This window comes from Ictalurus furcatus, chromosome 5 (genome assembly GCF_023375685.1).
Source record: "Ictalurus furcatus strain D&B chromosome 5, Billie_1.0, whole genome shotgun sequence".
Lineage (NCBI taxonomy): Eukaryota > Metazoa > Chordata > Actinopteri > Siluriformes > Ictaluridae > Ictalurus > Ictalurus furcatus.
Genome location: NC_071259.1, coordinates 32,886,277 through 32,912,762, shown reverse-complemented (window position 1 = coordinate 32,912,762; position 26,486 = coordinate 32,886,277). Strand labels below are relative to the sequence as shown.

Sequence of the window (26,486 nt, the reverse complement as noted above, 5' to 3'; positions counted from 1 at the left end):
GGATAATATTGTATAAGAGTTAGTAACAAAGCCAGTTTCGCAAAGCAGTACACACAGTTAAATTTTCTTACATTTTTCTGTATGGATCTGAAATTTAGCATACATAATAAAAAAGGTTTACTGCATATTCAAGAGCTGTGTTGTCTTTGTTATCATAATAGTATTTTTGAGACTGAATACATGGTCAAGTTGGACGGAATTAAATAAGTGAGAAGCCATTTTATAAGCTGAGTGACTGCTATGACTACAAAAAAAACCAACTATAAATGTCCTCCATATCTAGTAATTTATTTCGTAAAGAATTTATTTCCATTTCGGAGTGATGCTGATGCTGTGTCGGTCAACTTTTCTCTCAGAAGTGTCGGTACATTCCGTAAAAAAAAGACTCCAATGTTACTTTAGCATGAAATGCTAACTTCTGAGGTGAAGTGGTAAAAAAAAGGCGGCAAACAGAGAGAGTTTTGGGGGAAGAAGCAGCGCGCGAAGGTTTTATAATTATTATTATTCGCCGCGTGAGGGCGACAGGAGGGCGCGAGAGAGGACCGTTTGGTTTTGGCACGCGCTCGGCTGACGCAGGCGCGTACATACGCGTTAATGGTAGAGAGAGAGAGAGAGAGAGAGAGTGCAGCAGTATGATACAGCAGCACACGCGCACACACACACACACACACGGCACGCGCAGACGGGTTTACAGGCGCGACACCGCCGCCGTTCAGTCTGTTTCGTCGTGCACGCGAGCGACTTCAACTGGAAGTTTCACGCGGCGGCAAAAATGGGTCGGTGCGGAGTTTAAACCGAGCGGATTAGCACGCGAGAGAGCAAACCGGAAGCACCGAAATCACAAACACTCGTTTTTGTTTGTTTATTGTTATTATTATTATTGTTCTTACCGGCAGCATGAAGTTCGCGGAGCACCTTTCAGCTCACATCACACCGGAATGGAGGAAGCAGTACATCCAGTACGAGGTGAGAGACGGGAGAACAAAACACACGCGCACTAACTCACTCCTTCACTTATTCATTAACTAACTAACTAACTAACTAACCTAACGGACCGCAGAATCCGACCAGGAGGGCTGCGTTCCAGCAAGCGCTCTCTCTCTCTCTCTCTCTCTCTCTCTCACTCTCTCGCTCTCTCTCTCTCGTGCAGTTAAAGCGCGTGCGACACAGAGGGCACCATTTACAGATAGCACAGGGCAGTGATGTAGCGTTTATATCACTAATGCACATTAGGAAGTTATATTATACCTTAGGTAGTGAGGTAGAAAGGTAATGAGGCAGGGAGATAGTGAGGTAGTGCACCAAGGAGGTAGGGAGATAGTGAGGTAGTGTGCCAGTGAGGTAGGGAGATAGTGAGGTACTGCACAAGTGAGGTAGGGAGATAGTGAGGTAGTGTGCCAGTGAGGTAGTGCACCGGGATGGTAGGGAGATAGTGAGGTAGTGTGCCAGTGAGGTAGGGAGATAGTGAGGTAGTGTGCCAGTGAGGTAGGGAGATAGTGAGGTAGTGTGCCAGTGAGGTAGTGCACCGGGATGGTAGGGAGATAGTGAGGTAGTGCACCAGTGAGGTAGGGAGATAGTGAGGTAGTGTGCCAGTGAGGTAGGGAGATAGTGAGGTACTGCACAAGTGAGGTAGGGAGATAGTGAGGTAGTGTGCCAGTGAGGTAGTGCACCGGGATGGTAGGGAGATAGTGAGGTAGTGTGCCAGTGAGGTAGGGAGATAGTGAGGTAGTGTGCCAGTGAGGTAGTGCACCGGGATGGTAGGGAGATAGTGAGGTAGTGTGCCAGTGAGGTAGGGAGATAGTGAGGTAGTGTGCCAGTGAGGTAGGGAGATAGTGTGGTAGTGTGCCAGTGAGGTAGGGATATAGTGAGGTAGTGCACAAGTGAGGTAGGGTAGATAGTGAGGTAGTGTACAAGTGAGGTAGGGAAATAGTGAGGTAGTGTACCAGTGAGGTAGGGAGATAGTGAGCTATAGTAGAGAAATAGTGAGGTATTGCATTAGTTACATAGTGAGGTAATGAGACAGAGAGCTAGAGGTAATGAGGTAGTGAAGTAGTGCACTACTGAGGTAGTGGGATAGCGAGATAATGTGGTAGTGAGCTAGTATGGGAGTAAGGCAATTAGTCAGGTAGTGCGCTAGTGGGGTAGTGAGGCAGTCAGGTCATGTGGTAATGAGACAGAGTTAGTGAGGTCATGAGGTAGTGAGCTAGTGCGCTAGTGAGGTAGTCAGGCAGTGTGCTAGTGGGGTAATGAGATAGTAGTAATCAGGCAGTGAGGAAGCGTGCTAGTGATGCAGTGAGGTAGTGAGGCAGTCAGGTAGTGCACTAGTTGGGCAGTGAGGTAGTGAGGCAGTCAGGTAGTGCACTAGTTGGGCAGTGAGGTAGTGAGGCAGTCAGGTAGTGCACTAGTTGGGCAGTGAGGTAGTGAGGCTGTGAGGCAGTCAGGTAGTGCACTAGTTGGGCAGTGAGGTTGTGAGGCAGTCAGGTAGTGCACTAGAGAGGCTGTGAGGCAGTCAGGTAGTGTACTAGAGAGGCAGTGAGGCAGTGTTTATAGTGGAAATGTTCAGGTTTGTGGGGGTTTTAATCAGCTGCTGTTTACAGAGGCAGGTCACACGGTGTTTTAGTGTTTGTGTTTAATTTTAGAGGCAGTTTCAGCTCGGTGTTAAACAGCACAGCTCCAGTCTTCAGGAAAACTGACGAATAAAACAACAAAAAACATCTTTACAAAGTCGTAACTAACATCATAATTAATGAACATAATTAACATTAAAACATGTTTACCTTAAAAATTTGTTAGTAAGGTGCAATAAATAATAAAGAAAATGCATACATAATCTATTAATATAACTGATCAAATAATATGTGAATTTATTTATAATATAAAGCAAACAGATATATAATAAATTCTATATAAATAAAAATGATAAATGAATCATATTTTGTTGAGAGGCAACAAAAGTAATACAAAATAATAACATAATTTTAAAAATACAAAAATATGTAAATAATATAATGTCATTTTTGTTTTAAAAAAATTATATACTACTGTACCTAATAATACATAGAAATATATACATAATAAATATTATATGTTTATTTAAATAATAAATTAATCATATTTTCATTCACTGCAAATAAAACTTCTTAGTTCTTAAATTAAATGTTATTCACAATAAAGACACACACACATATATATATATATATATATATATATATATATATATATATATATATAGCCACCTTTATTTCATATTTGAAGATAAAACTGTGTGTGTGGTGTGTGTGTTGTTGTAAATATATAAACATTATGATTCATGTAAGTGTGTGTTTCAGTTTGAGATGGAAAACTCCACAGAGTCGTGTATATATATATATATTTCTTAAAAAAAATTTAATCTAGAAAAAAAGAAAAGAAAATAATGGTTAGTAAAATCATTTAAAGAACGTTTCTTGGCTTTCTGACCTTTTTTTTAAAAAATAAATAATAATAAATAAGCAAATAATAATAATAATGAAAGTTCTGAAATGATTCCTTTTAAAAATGTAAACATTTATGACCGCATTTTTAAATAAAAAAAAATCTCAATTTCTTTGTAGCTTTAACAAAAAATAAAACAAATACAAAACAGTGGAACCTTTTATATCAACATAAATATATAATTGTTTATGTAAAAAAATTATATACATACATATATATATATATATAAATAGCTACTGCGCAGTATTTAATAATAAAATGTGAAAAACTGATTTGTTCTTCCTTTAAAAGTAATAAATTGTGATTGTCGCTGTTATCTGTGATATGTAAATATATTGGCACCCCTTTTTTCATTTTGTAGGTACATACACGTTACATGTGCGTTATCTTTGTTATTATAAACATGAATATTATTATTGTTGTTATTGCTATAGTATTACGTACGTGAACGTTAAAGAACTGGTGAAGCAAATATTTTTTTCCGTTTCTTTTATTCAACAAATCGCTGAATCGTTTCCCAGCACGAATCCTAATATCGCAAACGTTTTTAACAACATTTAGAAAAATTCTCCATTTCATTTTTAATGGTTCTGAGGTTCTACTGCAGTGTTGCTCTTAAAGAACCTTAAAGAACACACACACACACACACGCACACACACACATATACAGATATATCTGTAAGTGTTGCTTTAAATCAACGTGTGGAAAAATGACACGTCCTGTATATGATTAATTGATAAACGTTTTAACGCCGTCGTGTGTTTAAGTCAAAAAAAAATCTGTCATCGTTTTAATCCTGAAGAACAATGTCCTTGTTCATGCTCTCTCTCTCTCCCTCCCTCTCTCTCTCTCTCTCCCTCTCCCTCTCTCTCCCTCCCTCTCTCTCTCTCTCTCTCTCTCTCTCTCTCTCTCTGTCTGAGATGAATGAAGGGATAAAACCAGTAAAAAAATTATTTCACATTTTCAGCTCTTCTTATTTTCTCAGAATTTATTTCTTTATTGATTCAGTTTTATTGCTAATTTTTGGTTCTTACCCTCTCCCCCCTCCACCGTGTGGGGTTTTTACGCTTTTTCTCGTCTTCCGGGCGTCTTCATGGAACAAAGAGACGAGCTCCAGGCTGATTTTTATCTCACAATATAAACACACCGCTAATGATAATAATAATAATAATAATAGTAATAATAATAATAATAATAATAATAATAATAGTACATTAATATCATTTTTAAAAAGATAATAAATAATTATACCTAAGTATTGTTTGTCAGTAAAAGAGCTTTGTTTGTCATATATTTTTTAAAAATTATTATTATTATTATTATTACTTATTTAAAAAGTTATATGAACTTTTTTATTAAAATTAAATAATTCAGAAAGTAAATAAAGATAAATAAAATAATTTATTTTTCAAAAAAAGTGAATAGAATGCATTAAAGCAAGCATTTATTTACGTCTGAAATAATAATAATAATAATAATAATAATAATAATAATAATAATTCCAACTTCAAAGTACATGATGATGACAATAAAATAATAACGATGAAGTGTTTGTGTTGTGCGTCCGTGAGGCGTTTGTCATCGTTTGTCACTTGTATCGATGATTTTATGACGTATTTAAAAATGATTCCGGATTCCAGCTGAGAGATTATTGATGATCTACTGATATATAATCATCATATCCATGAGTCTCTTTGTCTGGATCTGTGAATTTGATGAGTTGCGCACACACACACACACACACACACACACACACACAATTAGACAACACCGCAATTGTCAGAATTTCTCGTGTGCCTCATCAGCACTTTTATACAAGACTTATTTTACTTCTGCTCTTCATTGAAATGCTTCCATCAGTGAATATTTTTTATTTTTTATTTATTTTTAATAACTTTCTTTTCTTTTCATTTTTTTTTTTTGCTTCCAAATGAAATGAAATGCAGTTAAGGTTCCCCGCCGTTTTGTCTGCGAGAGAGAAATGGCTAACAGAATTCACTTTAATTATCGTTCTTATTCCCGGAACTTTTTCATCTTTACTGTTCGCCACTCGGAGTGTGTTTGAGAATAAAGCTCGGTTACATCCGTCGTGTCGGCTCGTGAGATGGCGTGGAGCGCGTGTAAAGCGTGTAACGTTATCGAGTCTCTGATCACCTGTGGCTCTGATCGGGGTAAAGAGGGGGCGTGGCCAGAGATATGTAAGATGTAGGTTATCACAGTGTAAAACGAAACAGGAAGCTGGTTACGAGGCGGCTGTACCTGCTAGTCACTAGCAGAGCGTTTAGTCAGTGTTGGTGGATTAATTAGACCAGGAATGCTGCAAAACTGTAAAAATTTAAATGTATCGAGTTATTAGCTGTAACTGAGGTTTTTATGAAATTGAAATAAAATTATATCCCAACCGGCGCAACAGAAAAGCATTCGCCTGGAGATCGTGACTTCGTGTGAAGCAGGCCGTGGGCGGAGCTTACTCTCTCTCACCTGTCAATCACAGTGAGACTAGCCAGTCCTGGGTGTCTGTGAGCTCATGTATGTGGAAGAGGGTAGATAGCACTTAGCTCTGAGTGTGTTACGCTGCCCTGTGATGCAGCAGGAGCAGCGGATTGAAAGATGCGGTGGGCTAGCTTCATGTGTCCTACACGAGGTCTGGGAATTGGCCAAGAATAAATTAGGGGAAAAATTCTGGGAACAGTCCGAAACAAAAACAGTTCTATACACGAAACTAAATTCAGTTATATAAGCTAAAAATTCTAAACACCGCGCTGTGTGAAGAGAGACTTGGACTCTTGTATAGTGATGTTTGATGTCATGTAGTGGGTGGAGCTGAGAGGTGTGATAGAATGCAAGGTGGGTGGAGCCACAAGATGTGGTGAACACATGGTGGGTGGAGCTGTGAGATGTGATAGAACAACTGGTGGGTGGAGCTAAGAGTAAATGAATATGCATACATGTATAAAGTAAAAAAAAAATACTTTTTGTAAATATGTAAATAAATATGCAAATAAGCATCTATATAAATGTACAAATATGTATAATAAATATATGTAAAATAATGTAATTCATTAAAATGTGTAATTAAATATACACGTAAATATATAAACAATATATATATATATATGGTTGATATTTTTTTGAGTTGATATTTGATATAAACAAATAACTATATAAACATTAATATTAATTAATATGTAATGAATAATAATAATTAGATATTAAATTATTACAATTATTTATTAAATCTAAATCAGATGTAAATGTTCATCACTCAGATCTTCCCTGATTAAAATGTATGGAGACCTCCTGCCCTATACACACACACACACACACACACACACACACACACACACACACACACATACTCTGTTCACACTCTCCTGCTGGGACTACATCTGCTCTCAGCCTGACTGACCGTATGGATCCTGCCAAGTCCCTGAACAATACACACACACACACACACACACACACACACACACGCACACACGCACACACGCACACACACACTGCTCCACCTGTAGGCTGTCTTTAGGACAAGGAAGGAAAAATACATGTAGCCTCCCCGGCTTTTGAGTGTACGTTACTGCGGCGGCCATTTTGATGAATCTCTCTGTTCCCTCACAGCAACAACGACAACAACAACAACAACAACAACAACCATTTTATTTAGCAGTAGGTTTGAGTGGTATGACAAAAACATTGTATCACGATTCTCAGAGGCATTTCTTCGATACACGATACATATCACGATATAAAGTTTTTATCGACAAAACCTGTGAGGATTTATATTATCTCTACATAAGCTAATTTATTTTAAAAAATGTTATGTCGGAAAAAAATACTATTGAAAAAGAAAAAAAAGTAAAAAGATTTTTGATTAAATGCAAAATTGTAACATCAGTGATTACATAAACGTGCGAATACATTACGTATAATAAAGTAAAATATATTATAAATGAATTTGTAGCTATATAATTGAATAAAAATGTAAATAAATATACAGGTGGGGCAGAGTGATATGAACGTTGCTATCGTGATAAATGATGTTATAGTGCGCTTTTTTTGCGATGTCATGGATGTTGCGATACTTTTATGATAAATGAAGTTTTTTTAATGAAATTATGAACTCATGGAAGCAGCTGATTGGATGATAAAGTTTTGTGTTTCATCTTTAAAAGTGTAACATGTTCATTTTTTTCTCCATTTATCTTTTCTCCTCAGTGTCTTTGTTGGTTTGCTTGTTTGTTTGTTTGTTTGTTTATTATTAATCAAAAAGATTGTTTTCTATATTTCAGAAGTGTCATGGATTTTTGTCGATATTAAATAAAGTACATCAGTGCTGCACGAGTGTTTTGCTGGAAGTGTGTTTGTATCGTTTGTCGTGGAAAGTTCTTTGAGAATCGTGATGATGTTGATATCGATGATATCCTGATGAAATCGTCCAGAAATCAGTTCACACAAATAGAAACAAACGCTTAAAGACGTGTAGAGAATAAAAGAAAGTTTCCGTACAAAGCTCCGCTGTGTTTTAGTTTTCAGCGAAGTACGGAAACCCGAAGCGGCCATGCAGTGTCCGTTTTTGTTCTGGACACTTGTCCAGTTGTGTTCCCCTGATCTCCACTTCATTTTTTGTGATCTCGAGTTAATTAAAAAAAAACACACACAAAAAAAAATTCAACCCAAAAACACCGGGAACCTAAAACCAGATTACATGTAGGAATAACGACAAAACTTTAACATGTCTAACAATATTGAGAAATAAATACAGAAATATATCTAATAATAATAATTTAATAATAATAATAATAATAATAATAATACGTGCTTACTTGGTTTTTTTTGTTTATATTTAATTTTCTTTAAATAATAAGTTGAGACGGCACCGATCCGATACCCAGGATCAGTATCGGCCCGATCCCAGCAAAAACCTTTGGATCAGATATCAGATAAAAAAGGACGAAGCGAATCCGATCCCGTAACAAATGGAAGAGATCGGAATTGAGTTTCGGAACAAGTTTACCTGATTGTGTTGTCCTGTTAGGATTGATCTTTTTATTACATTTATACAGTTATACTTTATCATATTTATTATATTTATACATTTATATTTTATTATATTTATTATGTTTATACAGTTATACATTATTATATTTATTATGTTTATATGGTTATACTTTATTATATTTATTATGTTTATACGGTTATACTTTATTATATTTATTATATTTATACATTTATATTTTATTATATTTATTATGTTTATACAGTTATACTTTATTATATTTATTATGTTTATACGGTTATACTTTATTATATTTATTATATTTATACATTTATATTTTATTATATTTATTATGTTTATACAGTTATACTTTATTATATTTATTATGTTTATACAGTTATACTTTATTATATTTATTATGTTTATACGGTTATACTTTATTATATTTATTATGTTTATACGGTTATACTTTATTATATTTATTATATTTATACATTTATATTTTATTATATTTATTATGTTTATACGGTTATACTTTATTATATTTATTATATTTATACAGTTATACTTTATTATATTTATTATATTTATACATTTATATTTTATTATATTTATGTTTGTACAGTTATACTTTATTATATTTATTATGTTTATACAGTTATACATTATTATATTTATTATGTTTATATATTTATACTTTATTATATTTATTATATTTATACAGTTATACTTTATTATATTTATTATGTTTATACAGTTATACTTTATTATATTTATTATGTTTATACAGTTATACTTTATTATATTTATTATGTTTATACGGTTATACTTTATTATATTTATTATATTTATACATTTATATTTTATTATATTTATTATGTTTATACAGTTATACTTTATTATATTTATTATGTTTATACAGTTATACTTTATTATATTTATTATGTTTATACGGTTATACTTTATTATATTTATTATGTTTATACGGTTATACTTTATTATATTTATTATATTTATACATTTATATTTTATTATATTTATTATGTTTATACGGTTATACTTTATTATATTTATTATATTTATACAGTTATACTTTATTATATTTATTATATTTATACATTTATATTTTATTATATTTATGTTTGTACAGTTATACTTTATTATATTTATTATGTTTATACAGTTATACATTATTATATTTATTATGTTTATATATTTATACTTTATTATATTTATTATATTTATACAGTTATACTTTATTATATTTATTATGTTTATACAGTTATACTTTATTATATTTATTATGTTTATACGGTTATACTTTATTATATTTATTATGTTTATACGGTTATACTTTATTATATTTATTATATTTATACAGTTATACTTTATTATATTTATTATATTTATACATTTATATTTTATTATATTTATTATGTTTATACGGTTATACTTTATTATATTTATTATATTTATACAGTTATACTTTATTATATTTATTATATTTATACATTTATATTTTATTATATTTATTATGTTTGTACAGTTATACTTTATTATATTTATTATGTTTATACAGTTATACTTTATTATATTTATTATGTTTATACGGTTATACTTTATTATATTTATTATATTTATACATTTATATTTTATTATATTTATTATGTTTATACGGTTATACTTTATTATATTTATTATGTTTATATATTTATACTTTATTATATTTATTATATTTAAACATTTATATTTTATTATATTTATTATGTTTGTACAGTTATACTTTATTATATTTATTATGTTTATACAGTTATACTTTATTATATTTATTATGTTTATATATTTATACTTTATTATATTTATTATATTTAAACATTTATATTTTATTATATTTATTATGTTTGTACAGTTATACTTTATTATATTTATTATGTTTATACAGTTATACATTATTATATTTATTATGTTTATATATTTATACTTTATTATATTTATTATATTTATACATTTATATTTTATTATATTTATCATGTTCGTACATGTATACTTTATTATATTTATTATGTTTATACAGTTATACTTTATTATATTTATGATATTTGCAGAAGTGAGTTTTGTGCACGTCGTGTTTTTAGCTCCCGATAAAAAATATCATTTTAAAGCTTTAGTTTTTTTTTTAAAGAAAGAAATTTTCAGTATCAGAAATGGACAAGTGGTTTTGTGCTATTTCTAATCATAATCATAATCATAATCATAAGTTGTATTTATAATCATTTTATTTTATTTAAACCAAAATAGTTTTATTTAATTTTCTGAGCACAACTGATTGTTGGCGCGCACACACACACACACACATATTATATATAATAATAACACATCATACTACATGAAATAAGCACTAGCTCTGGGTGTAGATCTCGCTGTTCTCCACGTTTCCGGCGGTTAAATGTGGAACTCATCTCCGAGTGACGTGAATTCTGACTCATCGTCGTCTGCGCCTCGTAGCCGGATAATGGCATTTATTCAGTCTGATCTAAACAGATATTTAATCATATTTGAGACGCAGATTAAATTGTCACAGAGAGACTTGACGGATGAGGAGCTGCGTTTCAGTCAGAAGCCACCGGACGAGTTTCTGCCAGGAGGACAGATAAATGAGGAGGACGAGATCAACAACAACAACAACAACAACAACAACGTCATTACAGTAAATAAAAACGGACCAGGATACAGACTGCACTATGTAATGGCATGACTGACTGAGTAATAAACACACACACACACACACTTTAAATCTGCAGGTGTGTGTTCATGGAGTTACTCAACACCTGATCTGACACCACGGCGCTGCTGAGTTCTGGATTGTGATTGGTCAGAAGGTGTTGATTAATTCTCTGTAGCAGCAGCTCCGACAGTAGCGCAGCCGCACATCGCAGGTTTATATTAATGCGCTCGTTCGTTATCAATACCGTTATGGTTTCTACAGCAACGGCTCATTCGCAGGGTGTGGAAGGAGTCTCCAGTGTCAGCGCTTTTTAACGGCTTTTTTAACAGAGGTAAAGCTGTAAAGTTTACGTTTAAGGAATTTAGAACGGAGAGGCTGGTGAGGGAACGACTACAACGTGACCTTACTCGTATCACATTCCTTAAACGTAACTAGAAAAGGATAAAAATGATGACGTGTCGTTCTGTAATAAATATAAAACTGGAGGAATAAGAGGAATAAAACACTTCGAGTCCATCAGGTTCATGAGTATGACATTGTGTAAGTAACCATGTGACCGATTTCAACCAACGTAACGCTGCATATGACATCGGGGGCGGAGCTTACGCTCTCCAGCTGTACTGTTGCGGTTACATCACATCCATTTCATCGTCCTTTTCTTTCAGTAGAAATGACGGCAGTTCTTGTGTCAAAGAGGGCGGAGCCTATGTTTGGATTAACACGTGACTGAGTAACGTTTCTTTTCACTTCCTTAGCTCGTTGTAGTGCGTAGCGATAAAATATCATTTTACTTTACACAGTATAGTAGCATTGTGTTAGCTAGAATAATGTTAGCATTAGCTAAGCTAATGGCTTAGCTAGATAACTAGCGACGTGGTGCATATTTCACGCTGAGCGATACGCTGAGGTGAAGAAATGAAAAGGGAAGCTAGACTGGTCTAATATTATTTAAGCCCCACCTCTTTTGTCACTAGCAAATCAATGCAGTGTGTGTGTGTGTGTGTGTGTGTGTGTGTGTGTGTGTGGTGTGTAATTTTGTGTGTGTGTAATTGTGTTTGTGTGTGTTTCTCTGTCGTAGGCCTTCAAAGAGATGCTGTATGCAGCGCAGGATCAGGCTCCGTCTATAGAAGGTAAGAAAAACAGAACGCCGGGGGAGAGCTGAAACGAAGGACACACACACACACACACACACACACACACACACACTTACTCACTAAAACACACACACACTCTTTCCCTGCCCAGAATAACACACACTATTAATAGAGAACATCTCAGAAATGCTGGGACTCACACTGCAGACAGACAGACAGACACACACACACATACATGTACACACACACACACACACACACACACACACACACACACGGGGTGGAGAGCAGCAAATGGTTTGCCCAAAAAAAAAAAAAGCTACTTATGAGTTAAGGACACATTAGAAATGCTACTGTGGTTAATAATTAAAGTGTGTGTGTGTGTGTGTGTGTGTGTGTGTGTGTGTGTGTGTGTCTGAGAGAGAGAGAGAGAGAGAGAGAGAGAGAGGGAAAGTGTGAAAAGCGATATCTTTTCCGGTCACTGGTTCTTCTACCTCTCTCTCTCTCTCTCTCCCACTCTCTCTCTCTCTCTCTCTCTCAAGTGTGTGTGTGTGTGTGTGTGTGTGTGTGGTCACAGGATCAGGAGTGTGTTGTGATTGGATGTAAATGATTGATGTTACAAATGTTTGTGTAGTTAATGTGTTATTAATGTTTTATATCAGTCAGATCATGTGCGTTCCTCATAATACAGTCTGTCCACCTGTCTGTCCACCTGTCTGTCTGTCTGTCTGTCCACCTGTCCGTCTGTCTGTTCATCTGTCTGTCTGTCCACCTGTCTGTCTGTCTGTTCATCTGTCTGTTTGTCCACCTGTCTGTCTGTCTGTCTGTTCAGTTGTCTTCTGTCTCTTCAGCTGTCTGTCTGTCCACCTGCCTGTCTGTTCATCTGTCTGTCTGTTTGTTCATCTGTCTGTCTGTCTGTCTGTCTGTCCACCTGTCTGTCTGTTCATCTGTCTGTCTGTTTGTTTGTCTGTCTGTCTAACTGTCTGTCTGTCCACTTATTTGCCTGTGACCTTCTCTCCACCTTCAACCTGTCCATTTGTCCACCTGTCTATCTGACTGTCTGTCTCTCCACCACTTGTGTTTCTGTCCTTCTTTTGATTTTGTTTCCTTTGAAAAAAGGACAGATGGAGAAATGGACGTAAAAGAGGGTGGAGTGAAGGATGGATGGTTGGAGAGTTAGACAGATGGACGGATGGATGGAGGTGGAGATGAAAAGATGTAAATAGAGATGGCGTGGTGAAAGGATAAATGAATGGATAGATGTAGAGTAAATGTAGAGGGATGGATGGAGGAATGGATAGAGGGATGGATAGAGGAATAAATGGATGGATGGAGGAATGGATAGAGAGATGGATGGAGGAATAAATGGATGGATGGAGGAATGGATAGAGAGATGGATGGAGGAATAAATGGATCTATGAAGGAATGGATAGAGAGATGTATGGATGGAGGAATAAATGGATGGATGAAGGAATGGATAGAGAGATGGATGGAGGAATAAATGATCTATGAAGGAATGGATAGAGAGATGTATGGATGGAGGAATCAATGGATGGATGAAGGAATGGTTAGAGAGATGGATGGAGGAATAAATGGATGGATGGAGGAATGGATAGAGAGATGGAGGAATAAATGGATGGATAGAGGAATGGATAGAGAGATGGATGGAGGAATAAATGGATGGATGAAGGAATGGATAGAGAGATGGATGGAGGAATAAATGGATGGATAGAGGAATGGATAGAGAGATGGATGGAGGAATAAATGGATGGATGGAGGAATGGATAGAGAGATGGATGGAGGAATAAATGGATGGATGGAGGAATGGATAGAGAGATGGATGGAGGAATAAATGGATGGATGGAGGAATGGATAGAGAGATGGATAGAGGAATAAATGGGTGGATGAAGGAATGGATAGAGAGATGGATGGAGGAATAAATGGATAGATGAAGGAATGGATAGAGAGATGGATAGAGGAATAAATGGATGGATGGAGGAATGGATAGAGAGATGGAGGAATAAATGGATGGATAGAGGAATGGATAGAGAGCTGGATGGAGGAATAAATGGGTGGATGAAGGAATGGATAGAGAGATGGATGGAGGAATAAATGGATGGATAGAGGAATGGATAGAGAGATGGATGGAGGAATAAATGGATGGATGGAGGAATGGATAGAGAGATGGAGGAATAAATGGATGGATGGAGGAATGGATAGAGAGCTGGATGGAGGAATAAATGGATGGATAGAGGAATGGATAGAGAGATGGATGGAGGAATAAATGGATGGATGGAGGAATGGATAGAGAGATGGAGGAATAAATGGATGGATGGAGGAATGGATAAAGAGATGGATGGAGGAATAAATGGATGGATGGAGGAATGGATAGAGAGATGGAGGAATAAATGGATGGATAGAGGAATGGATAGAGAGCTGGATGGAGGAATAAATGGATGGATGAAGGAATGGATAGAGAGATGGATGGAGGAATAAATGGATGGATAGAGGAATGGATAGAGAGATGGATGGAGGAATAAATGGATGGATGGAGGAATGGATAGAGAGATGGATGGAGGAATAAATGGATGGATAGAGGAATGGATAGAGAGATGGAGGAATAAATGGATGGATAGAGGAATGGATAGAGAGATGGAGGAATAAATGGATGGATAGAGGAATGGTTAGAGAGCTGGATGGAGGAATAAATGGATGGATAGAGGAATGGATAGAGAGATGGAGGAATAAATGGATGGATAGAGGAATGGATAGAGAGATGGAGGAATAAATGGATGGATGGAGGAATGGATAGAGAGCTGGATGGAGGAATAAATGGATGGATAGAGGAATGGATAGAGAGATGGATGGAGGAATAAATGGATGGTTGGAGGAATGGATAGAGAGATGGAGGAATGGATAGAGAGATGGAGGAATAAATGGATGGATAGAGGAATGGATAGAGAGATGGAGGAATAAATGGATGGATAGAGGAATGGATAGAGAGCTGGATGGAGGAATAAATGGATGGATAGAGGAATGGATAGAGAGATGGATGGAGGAATAAATGGATGGATGGAGGAATGGATAGAGAGATGGAGGAATGAATGGATAGAGAGCTGGAGGAATAAATGGATGGATAGAGGAATGGATAGAGAGCTGGATGGAGGAATAAATGGATGGATGGAGGAATGGATAGAGAGATGGAGGAATGAATGGATAGAGAGATGGAGGAATAAATGGATGGATAGAGGAATGGATAGAGAGATGGATGGAGGAATAAATGGATGGATGGAGGAATGGATAGAGAGCTGGATGGAGGAATAAGTGGATGGATGAAGGAATGGATAGAGAGCTGGATGGAGGAATAAGTGGATGGATGAAGGAATGGATAGAGAGATGGATAGAGGAATAAATGGATGGATAGAGGAATGGATAGAGAGATGGAGGAATAAATGGATGGATGGAGGAATGGATAGAGAGATGGAGGAATAAATGGATGGATAGAGGAATGGATAGAGAGATGGAGGAATAAATGGATGGATAGAGGAATGGATAGAGAGATGGAGGAATAAATGGATGGATAGAGGAATGGATAGAGAGATGGAGGAATAAATGGATGGATAGAGGAATGGATAGAGAGATGGAGGAATAAATGGATGGATGGAGGAATGGATAGAGAGATGGATGGAGGAATAAATGGATGGATAGAGGAATGGATAGAGAGATGGATAGAGGAATAAATGGATGGATAGAGGAATGGATAGAGAGATGGATGGAGGAATAAGTGGATGGATGGAGGAATGGATAGAGAGATGGATGGAGGAATAAGTGGATGGATAGAGGAATGGATAGAGAGATGGAGGAATAAATGGATGGATGGAGGAATGGATAGAGAGATGGATGGAGGAATAAATGGATGGATGGAGGAATGGATAGAGAGCTGGATGGAGGAATAAATGGATGGATAGAGGAATGGATAGAGAGATGGATAGAGGAATAAATGGATGGATAGAGGAATGGATAGAGAGATGGATGGAGGAATAAGTGGATGGATGGAGGAATGGATAGAGAGATGGATGGAGGAATAAGTGGATGGATAGAGGAATGGATAGAGAGATGGATGGAGGAATAAGTGGATGGATAGAGGAATGGATAGAGAGATGGAGGAATAAATGGATGGATGGAGGAATGGATAGAGAGATGGATGGAGGAATAAATGGATGGATGGAGGAATGGATAGAGAGCTGGATGGAGGAATAAGTGGATGGATGCAGGGTTTATTTGAGCTTTTTCCTTCAGCCCTCAGTAGACAGTTATTTATTGATTTCTGCGCGTGTTAATCTCCAGTCTGAATGGAGGGACGGAGGCGGAGAGCTGGAGAGACAGATCGGGGGATGGAGGGATGAAGAGAGGAGAAATAAAGTAACAGTATGAGACGCTGCTGTAGATGATATTTACTTCCACAAGCCGCTGATGTGATTTGTGGCTCACTGCAGCTTCTCTGTACAGATCATTTTATCCAATAAACACAGACTCGATCAGCCTGGCGTCCCTTTATCAAGCGACTCTGTCCACCTGTCTGTCTGTCCACCTGTCTGTCTGTCCACCTGTCTGTCCACCTGTGTATGTGTCTGCCTACCTACCGCTCTGTCTATCTGCTCTGTACAGATCATTTTATCCAATGAAATCAGCCCAGGGTCTCTTTATCAGGTGTCCATCTATCTGTCACCCTGTCTCTACATCGGTCTGCCTTTCTGTCTTTCTTTGTGTCTGTCTGTCTGTCCACCTATCTGTCTACCTGTCTGACCGTCCATCTGTCTCACTGTCTATCCCCCTTTCTGTCTGTCTTTGCGTCTGTTTGTCGACGTCTCTTCGACTTCTCTTTGTCCACTTATCTGTCTGACCCCCTGGCTGTCTGTCCACCTGTCTGTGTTTCTAATACTATATGTCCACCTGTCTTTCTGACTGGCCACCCGTCTGTCTGTGTCTGACTGTCTGTCTGTTTGTATGTATGCCTGTCTGCCTTTCCACCTCTCTGTCTGTCCATGTTCAGAAACAGGATGAATCTCACTGCACTCTTCCTCTCCTCCCCCTTCTTTTCATTTTTTTGTTTTCTATCTTTTCTTCTTTTACACTTCTCTTCCTTTTTTCTTTGGACCCTTTCTTTTCTTCCTCTCCTCTCCTCATCTTTTTTCTGCCATCTGTTTCTCTTTTTTCATTTTCCCTCTTTTAGTTTCTTCTCCTCTCAGTTCTTTTTTCTCTCTCTCCATTGATGCCTGTTCTTCTCTTCCTCTCGTTTATCGTTTCTTCCCCCCCCTTTTCCTGTTTTCTTCCTCTCTCTCCTCTTACTCATCTCCTCTTTCCTTTGCCCTCATCCTTTATTGTCCTCTGAGTTCTCTTTCGTTCCTACCCGCCCCTCTTCTTCTTTCTCCTTCTTCCAGTCCTTTTCTCTTTTGTCCTTCGTCTCCTTTTCTTATTTTATGGTCTTCCTTTCGTTTGGCCTTTTCTATCTTTCTTCCTCTCTCTATATTTCTGTCTCTCATCCTTTTTCTAAAATCATTTTCTTACTTGCTTTTGTTCTTCTATCTTTTCTACCTCCCTGTTTCATGCATTTGTCCTCTATCTGTCGTTCTTCCTCTCCTCTTCTCCTGCTATCCCTCTTTTCACCCCCCCCCATCTCCTCTGTTCTGTCTCTCCGATAGACAGAACGCACTCGTTCTCCGCCTGTAGGAATCTGAAAGTTTAATAAACGCTCAGAGGGACCGCAGATGAAAAGATCAAAGGCCAGCGCTGACGCTCTTTTATAACGAGTCGGTCGAGTGCAAAAGTTTGTGCGCCCTCCAGACAAGATGAACAAAACAAATAAGTGTACTCTACAGCAGCGAGACACGCAGCGTGTCGGGTTTCACTGATGTCTCTGAACCTCTGAACAGCTTCTCGATCCTCTCAGGTTCTCAGATTTTTCTTGAGTAGACGCGTCCGAGACGGAGTCTTTAAAGACCGCCGCCATTACACTCAAACACTCGCGTGAAAAACATCCGGGATAGAAAATACGGCCTGGGGAAGGAAACTGCTTCTTTTTTCTTCTTTGCTGCAGCTTTAAAGCAAGAGGCCGTTATAAATGAAAAGTATAAAAGACTAATATGACGATTAAAATCGATCAGTTCATCAGAATCAAGCGTAACTGAGACACGCTTCTATTTTAGACAAACTCCGCCCACAAACGCGTAACGCTCATGTAACTTCTGAACAACGTTTAAGTCCGTAGTTACGTCTGAGGTCTGAATCCTCGCTGTGCGCTGAACTCAAATCTGTGTGTGTGTGTGTGTGTGTGTGTGTGTGTGTGTGTGAGTGAGTCTGCACCCTGAGGTCGGGGTATACCAGCTACGCTCTTCCCCCACCTGCTGCATTATTTATAGTCACAGCCCAAACAATCCAACACACACACACACACACATACACTCTAATTAAAATAAGGAAGAGGAGGAGGCCACGATTAGAACAACACTGAACATACACACACACACACACACACACACACATGCAGGAAGATCTGTGTGTGTTTGTGTGTGAGAGAGAGAGAGGGAGTGGGAAAACTGCCCTTAAAAACAACACACACACACACACACACACACACACACACACACACACAGACACACACACACACACACACACACAGACACACACACACACACACACACACACACACAGACACACACACAGACAATCAGACTGCTAGAGGAGGATTGCTCTCCATCCATTATTCATCTGTCAATTACATCCAGGCTGAGTGCTCTATGTGTGTGTGTGTGTGTGTGTGCGCGTGTGTGTGTGTGTGTGTGTGTGTGTGTGTGTGCGCGAGCGTGTGTGTGTGTAGAGTGCAGGAAAAGGCCAGCTGGAGGGCAGCAGTGGTTTTGTGAACAGGAGTGAAGGTGATTTATAAGATATCCTTTAATCTGGTTTCACTCTGTGGGAAACAGGAAGTCCCGATCCATTCAAAATCCACCAGCTTTATTTATAAACTGCTCCGGAGTGACAACACTATCAGTATCACGATCCTTTCAGACGTTCCTACGATACAAAAATAAAGCATTTCTCATCGAACAGGAGGAATTTACAAAACCGGCGTACCGTCGAACGCACCGCTTCCAGTCCGAGTGTTTATTTGGTCACGACGCAGTCACGTGATCTTAACTCGTTTCCTTAGAAACCGCTTCATTTTTGTACTTTAAACAGTTCCAATAAATCCTTTTCATGTTTCCAGGAATGTTCTAAAAGTTCATACAATCAGTCATTTACACTTAAAATTCAAACAAATCTAACCAGAATATGTTTATATACTGATTGTGGGCGGGGCTTACTCTGAATCACGTGTGTAACGTTATTTTTACCACACCCATTATCCTGCTGTCGTCCAGTCTACCTCACTCTCTCTCTCTCACACACACACACACACACACACACACTTGTCTATAAATGAGTTATTTTTTATCTCAGTGCCTGTAAGTACATCAGCACTGTTTGTTAATTAAGCTAAGTGGATGGATAGATGGATGGATGGATGGATAGATGGATGGATAGCCAGATAGATGGGTCCATGAATGGTTTCATTGATGGTCAGAGAGGTGGATGGATGGATGGATGGATGGATGGATCAAAGGATAGATTGTCAGCTGAATTGTCAAACCGATGAATGGATGTTCAGGTTGATGGATGGATAGATGGTCAGAAGAATGGATGGAAGGTTAGATGAATGTTCAGACTGGTGTCAGGTGATGAACCGTTAGCTTGATGGTGAGATCATGGATGGAGGGATGGATATATATATAAACATAAAGTGAGTAAATTGCAAAACGTCGTGTGGAAATCTTTAACTGATCGATCACGAACTGCTCTACTGCTTCTTTATCTTCAACCGGACGGCTTGTAGTTCATTTTCATTTCAACCCAAACGATGAAAGACAGCACGCTGAGTTTCCTCTACTCGTCTTCTCCCGCTCTCGCCCTTAATAATTCATCACATAATAAAACGGAAGCTACCGTGAAGAACGATCATAAATAAATCACACGGCCCCGTCCCCTCACGCCGCACGGACTGGAAATGAGATTTAATTTAGTTTATTTTAACGTTTTATTTCCTTTTTGATGTGTGTGTGTGTGTGTGTGTGTGTGTGTGTGTTATGTAGAGATGTTCTTATGACAGGGCAGTGAGGGCTTAGCGGTTGTTGATGGGAAGGTCGTGAGATCAAATCCCTGACCTCCGCTCCTCTTCTCCGGGGGGGGATGACCCTGCACTCAGATCCCGAATTCCTTTTAAACCGGAATATGTGCGGAAAAAAATAATAATGACGTATGGTGCACATTTATAGATAATAACAGTGAAGGGTGTTCAGGATTGATGCCTTAACATCGTATACCATCATACTTCTGTACGAATACTGACGTCTTAATAAAATGTATTATTATTATTATTATTATTATTATTATTATTATTAAAATGAACAGTAACCCTCCTCAGGCATGTATAATGTATAACATTTTTAAAAAGACACATTTGGCTCATTTTAATTTTAGTTTCCAACCAGTATTTTCCACTGCTTTTGACTCCACCCTCTTTGTGTCCCATTGACCAATCACTGGCAATGTCAACATGGTGTGTTCCTTTACAGCGTAGCCTGAGGCTACGTTAAAGCTCGAGAGACCCAACACACACACACACACACACACACACACACACACACACCCCAGGAGGTTAAACTCAATTTCATGCCCACCTGCTACAGCTCACACAGGCACTGGGATTATTTCAACTCCTACAGCAAAAAGAAAAAAAAAAAGAAATATATAAATATATCTGATTATTAGACGGTTCTAATCGAGGACGAGCCGCCAGGACAAAGGAAGCGGGTCAAGGTGATTTTAACGAGGATTTGCCCTCAAATATTTAGGACAAAAAAAAAAAAAAAAAGATAAGCTCTGCTTTTGTCTTTGTGTCATTTGTTTGATGTTGCAGGATGAAACAGATTTTGTGCAGGGTTGCCAGATCCTCCGCCCTCAAGCCCTACATCTAGGCTCTCACTGAGAAATCTACTGTATGTTTACATCACAGTATTGTTAGGTCTGCATCAACACACAAACGCAATACATGATACACACTAAGACAGTACTCCACTACAGACCTGGCAGCACTGCGCGCATTTATAACACACAACACAGGAAATAACTGAGCATATGTCAGAGCTGCCACCTCCTATAGACCAGCATGGGCGGTGTTCTCTCTCTCACACACACACACACACACACACACATTTCCACACTACAGTTCACTGTCAGATCACTGTCTCTGCTCTCCAAGCAAACGTCTCCTATCATTGAATTATATATCTATATATCCCTCCGAAACTATTGGAACAGCAAGTCCAGTTCATTTGTTTTTGGTTTTGAGATCAATCAAAAGAGGAATATGAGAAGAGTGTGTAGAAGTTCAGCTTTTATTTCCTGGTGTTTATGTGTGGACGGGTTAAACGACACAGCACAATATCGCACGTTTTGCATCAGACCGCCCAATTTATAGGCGAGCAAAAATATTGGAACGCGCGACCGATAGGTGCTACTTGTTACCCAGGCGTGTCCTTTTAGATTGATGGATTATAAATATATTAAAGAATAAATGACAGAATAAAAAGCTCTGAACAGCTACTCTTGGTTTAAGGTTTAAGCCGTCGGTTTCACATGCGTTTGACGTTAACAAGGGATAAGCCAACATGAAGATCAGAGAGCCGTCTACGGGAGGAAAGCGAGGCGTTTTGAAACTGAGAAAAGAGAGGGACATCACTCGGAGGCGTCGAACAGACCTCAGATGGAGGAGGGTCGCAGTGGTGGGGAGCAGGTTTCGTTTCAGTTCCGCACGGCGTCAGAATCCCTCGTTGTCTTGATATTTTCACGTCACATTTTGCAGTCTGCTTTGCTTTCATCATTAATCCAGGTGAAGAACGTCCAGGTCGCTGTCATCTCGTGTAGGCTGTGTGTTAGAGTGAGAATGTACACTAGGATTACCTCACACACTATCACCTGCTATCACATGTTGGGGTATTGGAGCATTTTTTTACATCCCTATTACAGCTAATGACTATTTTCTTATTTGACCAATAATAATAATAATAATAATAACAATAATAATAATAAAATCCCTGCCACAGTGCTTTTAGCATTCAGTGTTACTCAGAACTAATTAGCACAATAACATTTTTCTGAACGTGACAGAGTCCAAATAGCACACACAGATGGTACAGAATACACCCTGGAGAGGGTGAGAGGTGGGGGTGGTGATGTAAAGGCACAGACAGAAATGAGAGATGGAGAGATGTGGTAACAGTGTTGAGACTTTTATGCTTTTAATACGAAAATATTAGGTTTCTATCGACTGTAATGCAGTTTGAGGTTTTCCTGTGTACTGAAGCTGAATCGTGAACTGTTTATCTGTTTGCCTGGCCTGCCGTCTCTCTGTCTGTCTCTCTCTCTCTCTCTCTCTCTCTGTCTCTCTGCCCGTCTTTCTCCATCGGCCTAAACGAGGTCCACTGATTGATGAAACCACCCTGGACTGTCCATTAACAATTTCTTTCTTGTTGTGTTGTTGAAATGTGTTGTCTCATTTGAATACCGCTATAAAAACTCACACTGTAATTAAACTCAGTGTTCAAACAATTCATCTGCGAGCTCATTATCATCCCAGCATGCCTGAATCTCATGGCACAAATTAATTAGTGCCAATCAAATCCTAAAACGCCGCTGCGGCTGCCGCTGCCACGGTGACATCGCCACGTCCGGCTATTTCCGGACGTATTATACTCGTATACGTATTTTTTCTACATTAAAATAATTAAAATAAAAATACTATTAATAACATTAATCCATCACAGGAAATCGCTAACTCTGTTCTCTGTATTTAGTACACTGCATTACAGAGTGCTAATGATTCCCCTAGTGCTACTAAATAGGAAATAGGGATTAGGGAATAATGTGATGCTGCTCTCTGATTGGTTGGTGTGTTTACACCTCTGTTGCTCTGAGATCTGAAATCGAAACCACGATGGCTTTATGACAATGGGGTTGTTGTTTTTTTTTTTCCATACAGTGTGTGCAGTGTGTGTATTAAAAACAAGCTTTATTTATTTTTCAGTAAAGCTAGTTTTCACCCCTGAGTGGATTATTTTAGTAGCTTAGTTTAATATTAATTCATGCTTTTATACAATTTATCATAATTTGTTTTTTAAAAATTGTATTTAATTTAATACACATTTGTAATTCTTCCATGATACCGTATTATATTAGACCGTTTCATGCGCACACGTGTGCAGACTTTTGAAACGGTTTAGTTTGACATTTTTTCTTACGGTTATTGGCATTTATTAAAAGTGAACATAATTCCGTATTAAAATCAAGTCAAGTGTGGCGCCTTTAAGCAAGTGTGAGGCGTTATAGTTCTAGAATAAAGCCGTATTGTCGAGTGTAAAGTTCTAATCTACCTAACTTTTCTACAACGATATTGTTTACGTCGCTATACAAAGTTTAAGTCAAAGTTATAAAGTGTAAAATTACCCTGTAACGTTACAAAGTTTCATGTCAGTTTATAGCTATGGTAGAGTGATAAAGTTCTAGCTGAAGGTATAACGTTATGAAGTTAGAAGGTCGAAAATTTATAGTTACAGACTTAAATGTTTTTTGGGGTTTTTTTGTTTGTTTGTTTTTTACAACTATAGTACAGGTATAGTTATAGTTATGGATAAACCTATAGGGTTCTACTGTAAAATAAAATTTCCACTACATATACTGTTTACCTTATGACTGTAAGTAAAGCCATAGTGCTGTAGTTGTAGTTGTAGTATATTTGTAAAGTTATATCATAAAATTGTAAAGTTGTAGTGTAAAGTTGTACAGCTACAGCTAAGGTTCGAAAGTCATGACTAATATCATAAAACTATATGTTGCTTTCACGAACATGTCTATAGTTCTAGTGTAAAGTTGTAGTCTGGTGTTGTAACCTAACAATTTTATACGGTTATAGTTAAAGTTATTAAACTTGCAGCTAAAGTCGTGATGTTATAGTACAATGGTAAGTGTGAGTTATATATTATAGTACATAGCCATGTTACCGCTAAGGATATAGGGTTCTACTGCAAAAGGAATTTAAATTTGTAGTAGAAAGATATATAGATTTAATGTGAAATTGTAATTTAAGCTGTAGTGTTACAGCAACAGTTAGAGTGTTACTATAAAGCGATTTCATGAAATTGTAATGTAGTGGTGTAATATTATAGAGTTATATAACGACATTTCTGACACCATCGCTAACATTAAAGAGTTCTAGTGTAGAGCTAAGCAACACAGTTCACTTTCTAAGCCTTTCTAAAAATGCTGAATATGTATAATATAACATTGTAAAGTTGGAGCATAACGTAATGACACTAAGGTCATAGTGTAAAGTTGTATTGGGGTTTGTTTCACTCTCTCTGTCTCTCACACACACACACACACACACACACACACACAGAGAGTTTCATGCTGTGGAGTCTAATTCCCACCCGTGATGTGAGATTAGTAGTTGTCGTCGCTGGTGGAGGTTGTTTAGGATCAGATCTAATCTGTGTTCAGTGTCTGATCTCGTCAGTGGATTTGACTCTCGGCCAATAAGAACACATCATTTCAGACCTACTGTATATTAGTGAAAAATGATGTTTGAGTGAGATCTTGTGTTCTTGGTGGTGTGTGTGTGTGTGTGTGTGTGTGTGTGTGTGTGTGTGTGTGTGTGTGACATGCAGTTACAAAGCTCAGCGCTAAGTGCGGGAATGTAGCACTGATCAGATTATAACCCATTTCCCCGTGTGATTCAATAAGCGTGCATCCGGCCGGCCTCGTCTTCACCTGGACCTCCATTACAGTGGAACGTTCTCGTTACAGGGAACTGCGGAGTGTGTACATCTGTCTCCATTCATTCATGGGTTTGTTTTTTTCAAAACGTTAACTGAATTGTGTGAATTAAGCTGTTCCACGAGCCGTGGTTCTGTTGAATCTCAATGGTTTGATTAATCCGGCTTCTGTTTTACCGTTTGATTTAACGTTTACTTTATTTTGAAATTTCAGTTAATAAAATAATGCCTATATATATACATATAATAACGCCTATATATATATAAATATATATAGGCGTTATTATATGTATATATATATATATATATATATATATATGCATTATTTTATTATATATATATATATATATAAAATAAAATAATGCATTTATATAATAAAATAATGCCTATATATATAAATATATATATAATAAAATAATGCCTATATATACATACAATAAAATAATGCCTATATATATAATAAAATAACGCCTATATGTATATATATATAATAAAATAATGCCTATATATATATATATAAAATAAAATAATGTCTCTATATATAATAAAATAATGTCTATATATATATATATAATAAAATAATGCATATATATATATATATAATAAAATAACGCCTATATGTATATATATAATAAAATAATGCCTATATATATATATGAAATAAAATAATGTCTCTATATATAATAAAATAATGCATATATATAATAAAATAATGTCTACATATATATAATAAAATAATGCCTATATATATATATATATATATAATAAAATAATCCCTATATATATATATAAAATAAAATAATGTCTATATATATATATAAAATAAAATAATGTCTATATATATAATAAAATAATGTCTATATATATATAATAAAATAATGCCTATATATACATATAATAAAATAACGCCTATATATATATAAATATATATAATAAAATAATGTATATATATAATGAAATAACGCATATATATGTATATGTGTGTGTGTGTGTGTGTATATATATATATATATATATATATATATATATATAAATATAAATATATATATATATAAGTATATAAATTTGATGCGGTGTCTTGTGAAGACGTGCACTTTAAAGGGAACACACCGTTCATTAACGAGTAGACTTGATGGAATATTTACGCGTTTAATTTTCTCCTCGGACGGCGTTCCGTAGTGTGTTTGAGTGTGTTTACAGCCAGAACATACAGATCAGTGGTGCAGGACTTGCCAGCGCTCGTCGCTCGAGCTGACTGTCGCGCAAGAAA

General features: G+C 36.7%; 1 protein-coding gene across 1 annotated transcript in view; it reads left to right on the top strand.

Moving 5' to 3' along the window:
• The first annotated feature begins 578 nt into the window (after positions 1–578).
• The window catches only part of xpr1a (xenotropic and polytropic retrovirus receptor 1a), a 64,708-nt gene continuing 38,800 nt past the window's right edge, over positions 579–26,486 (top strand). Inside the window, exons 1-2 of the mRNA XM_053625953.1 lie at positions 579–966; positions 12,275–12,326. Coding sequence (XP_053481928.1) covers positions 898–966; positions 12,275–12,326 — 121 coding nt within the window. The 5' untranslated portion in view covers positions 579–897. The remainder of the gene's footprint in view (positions 967–12,274; positions 12,327–26,486) is intronic.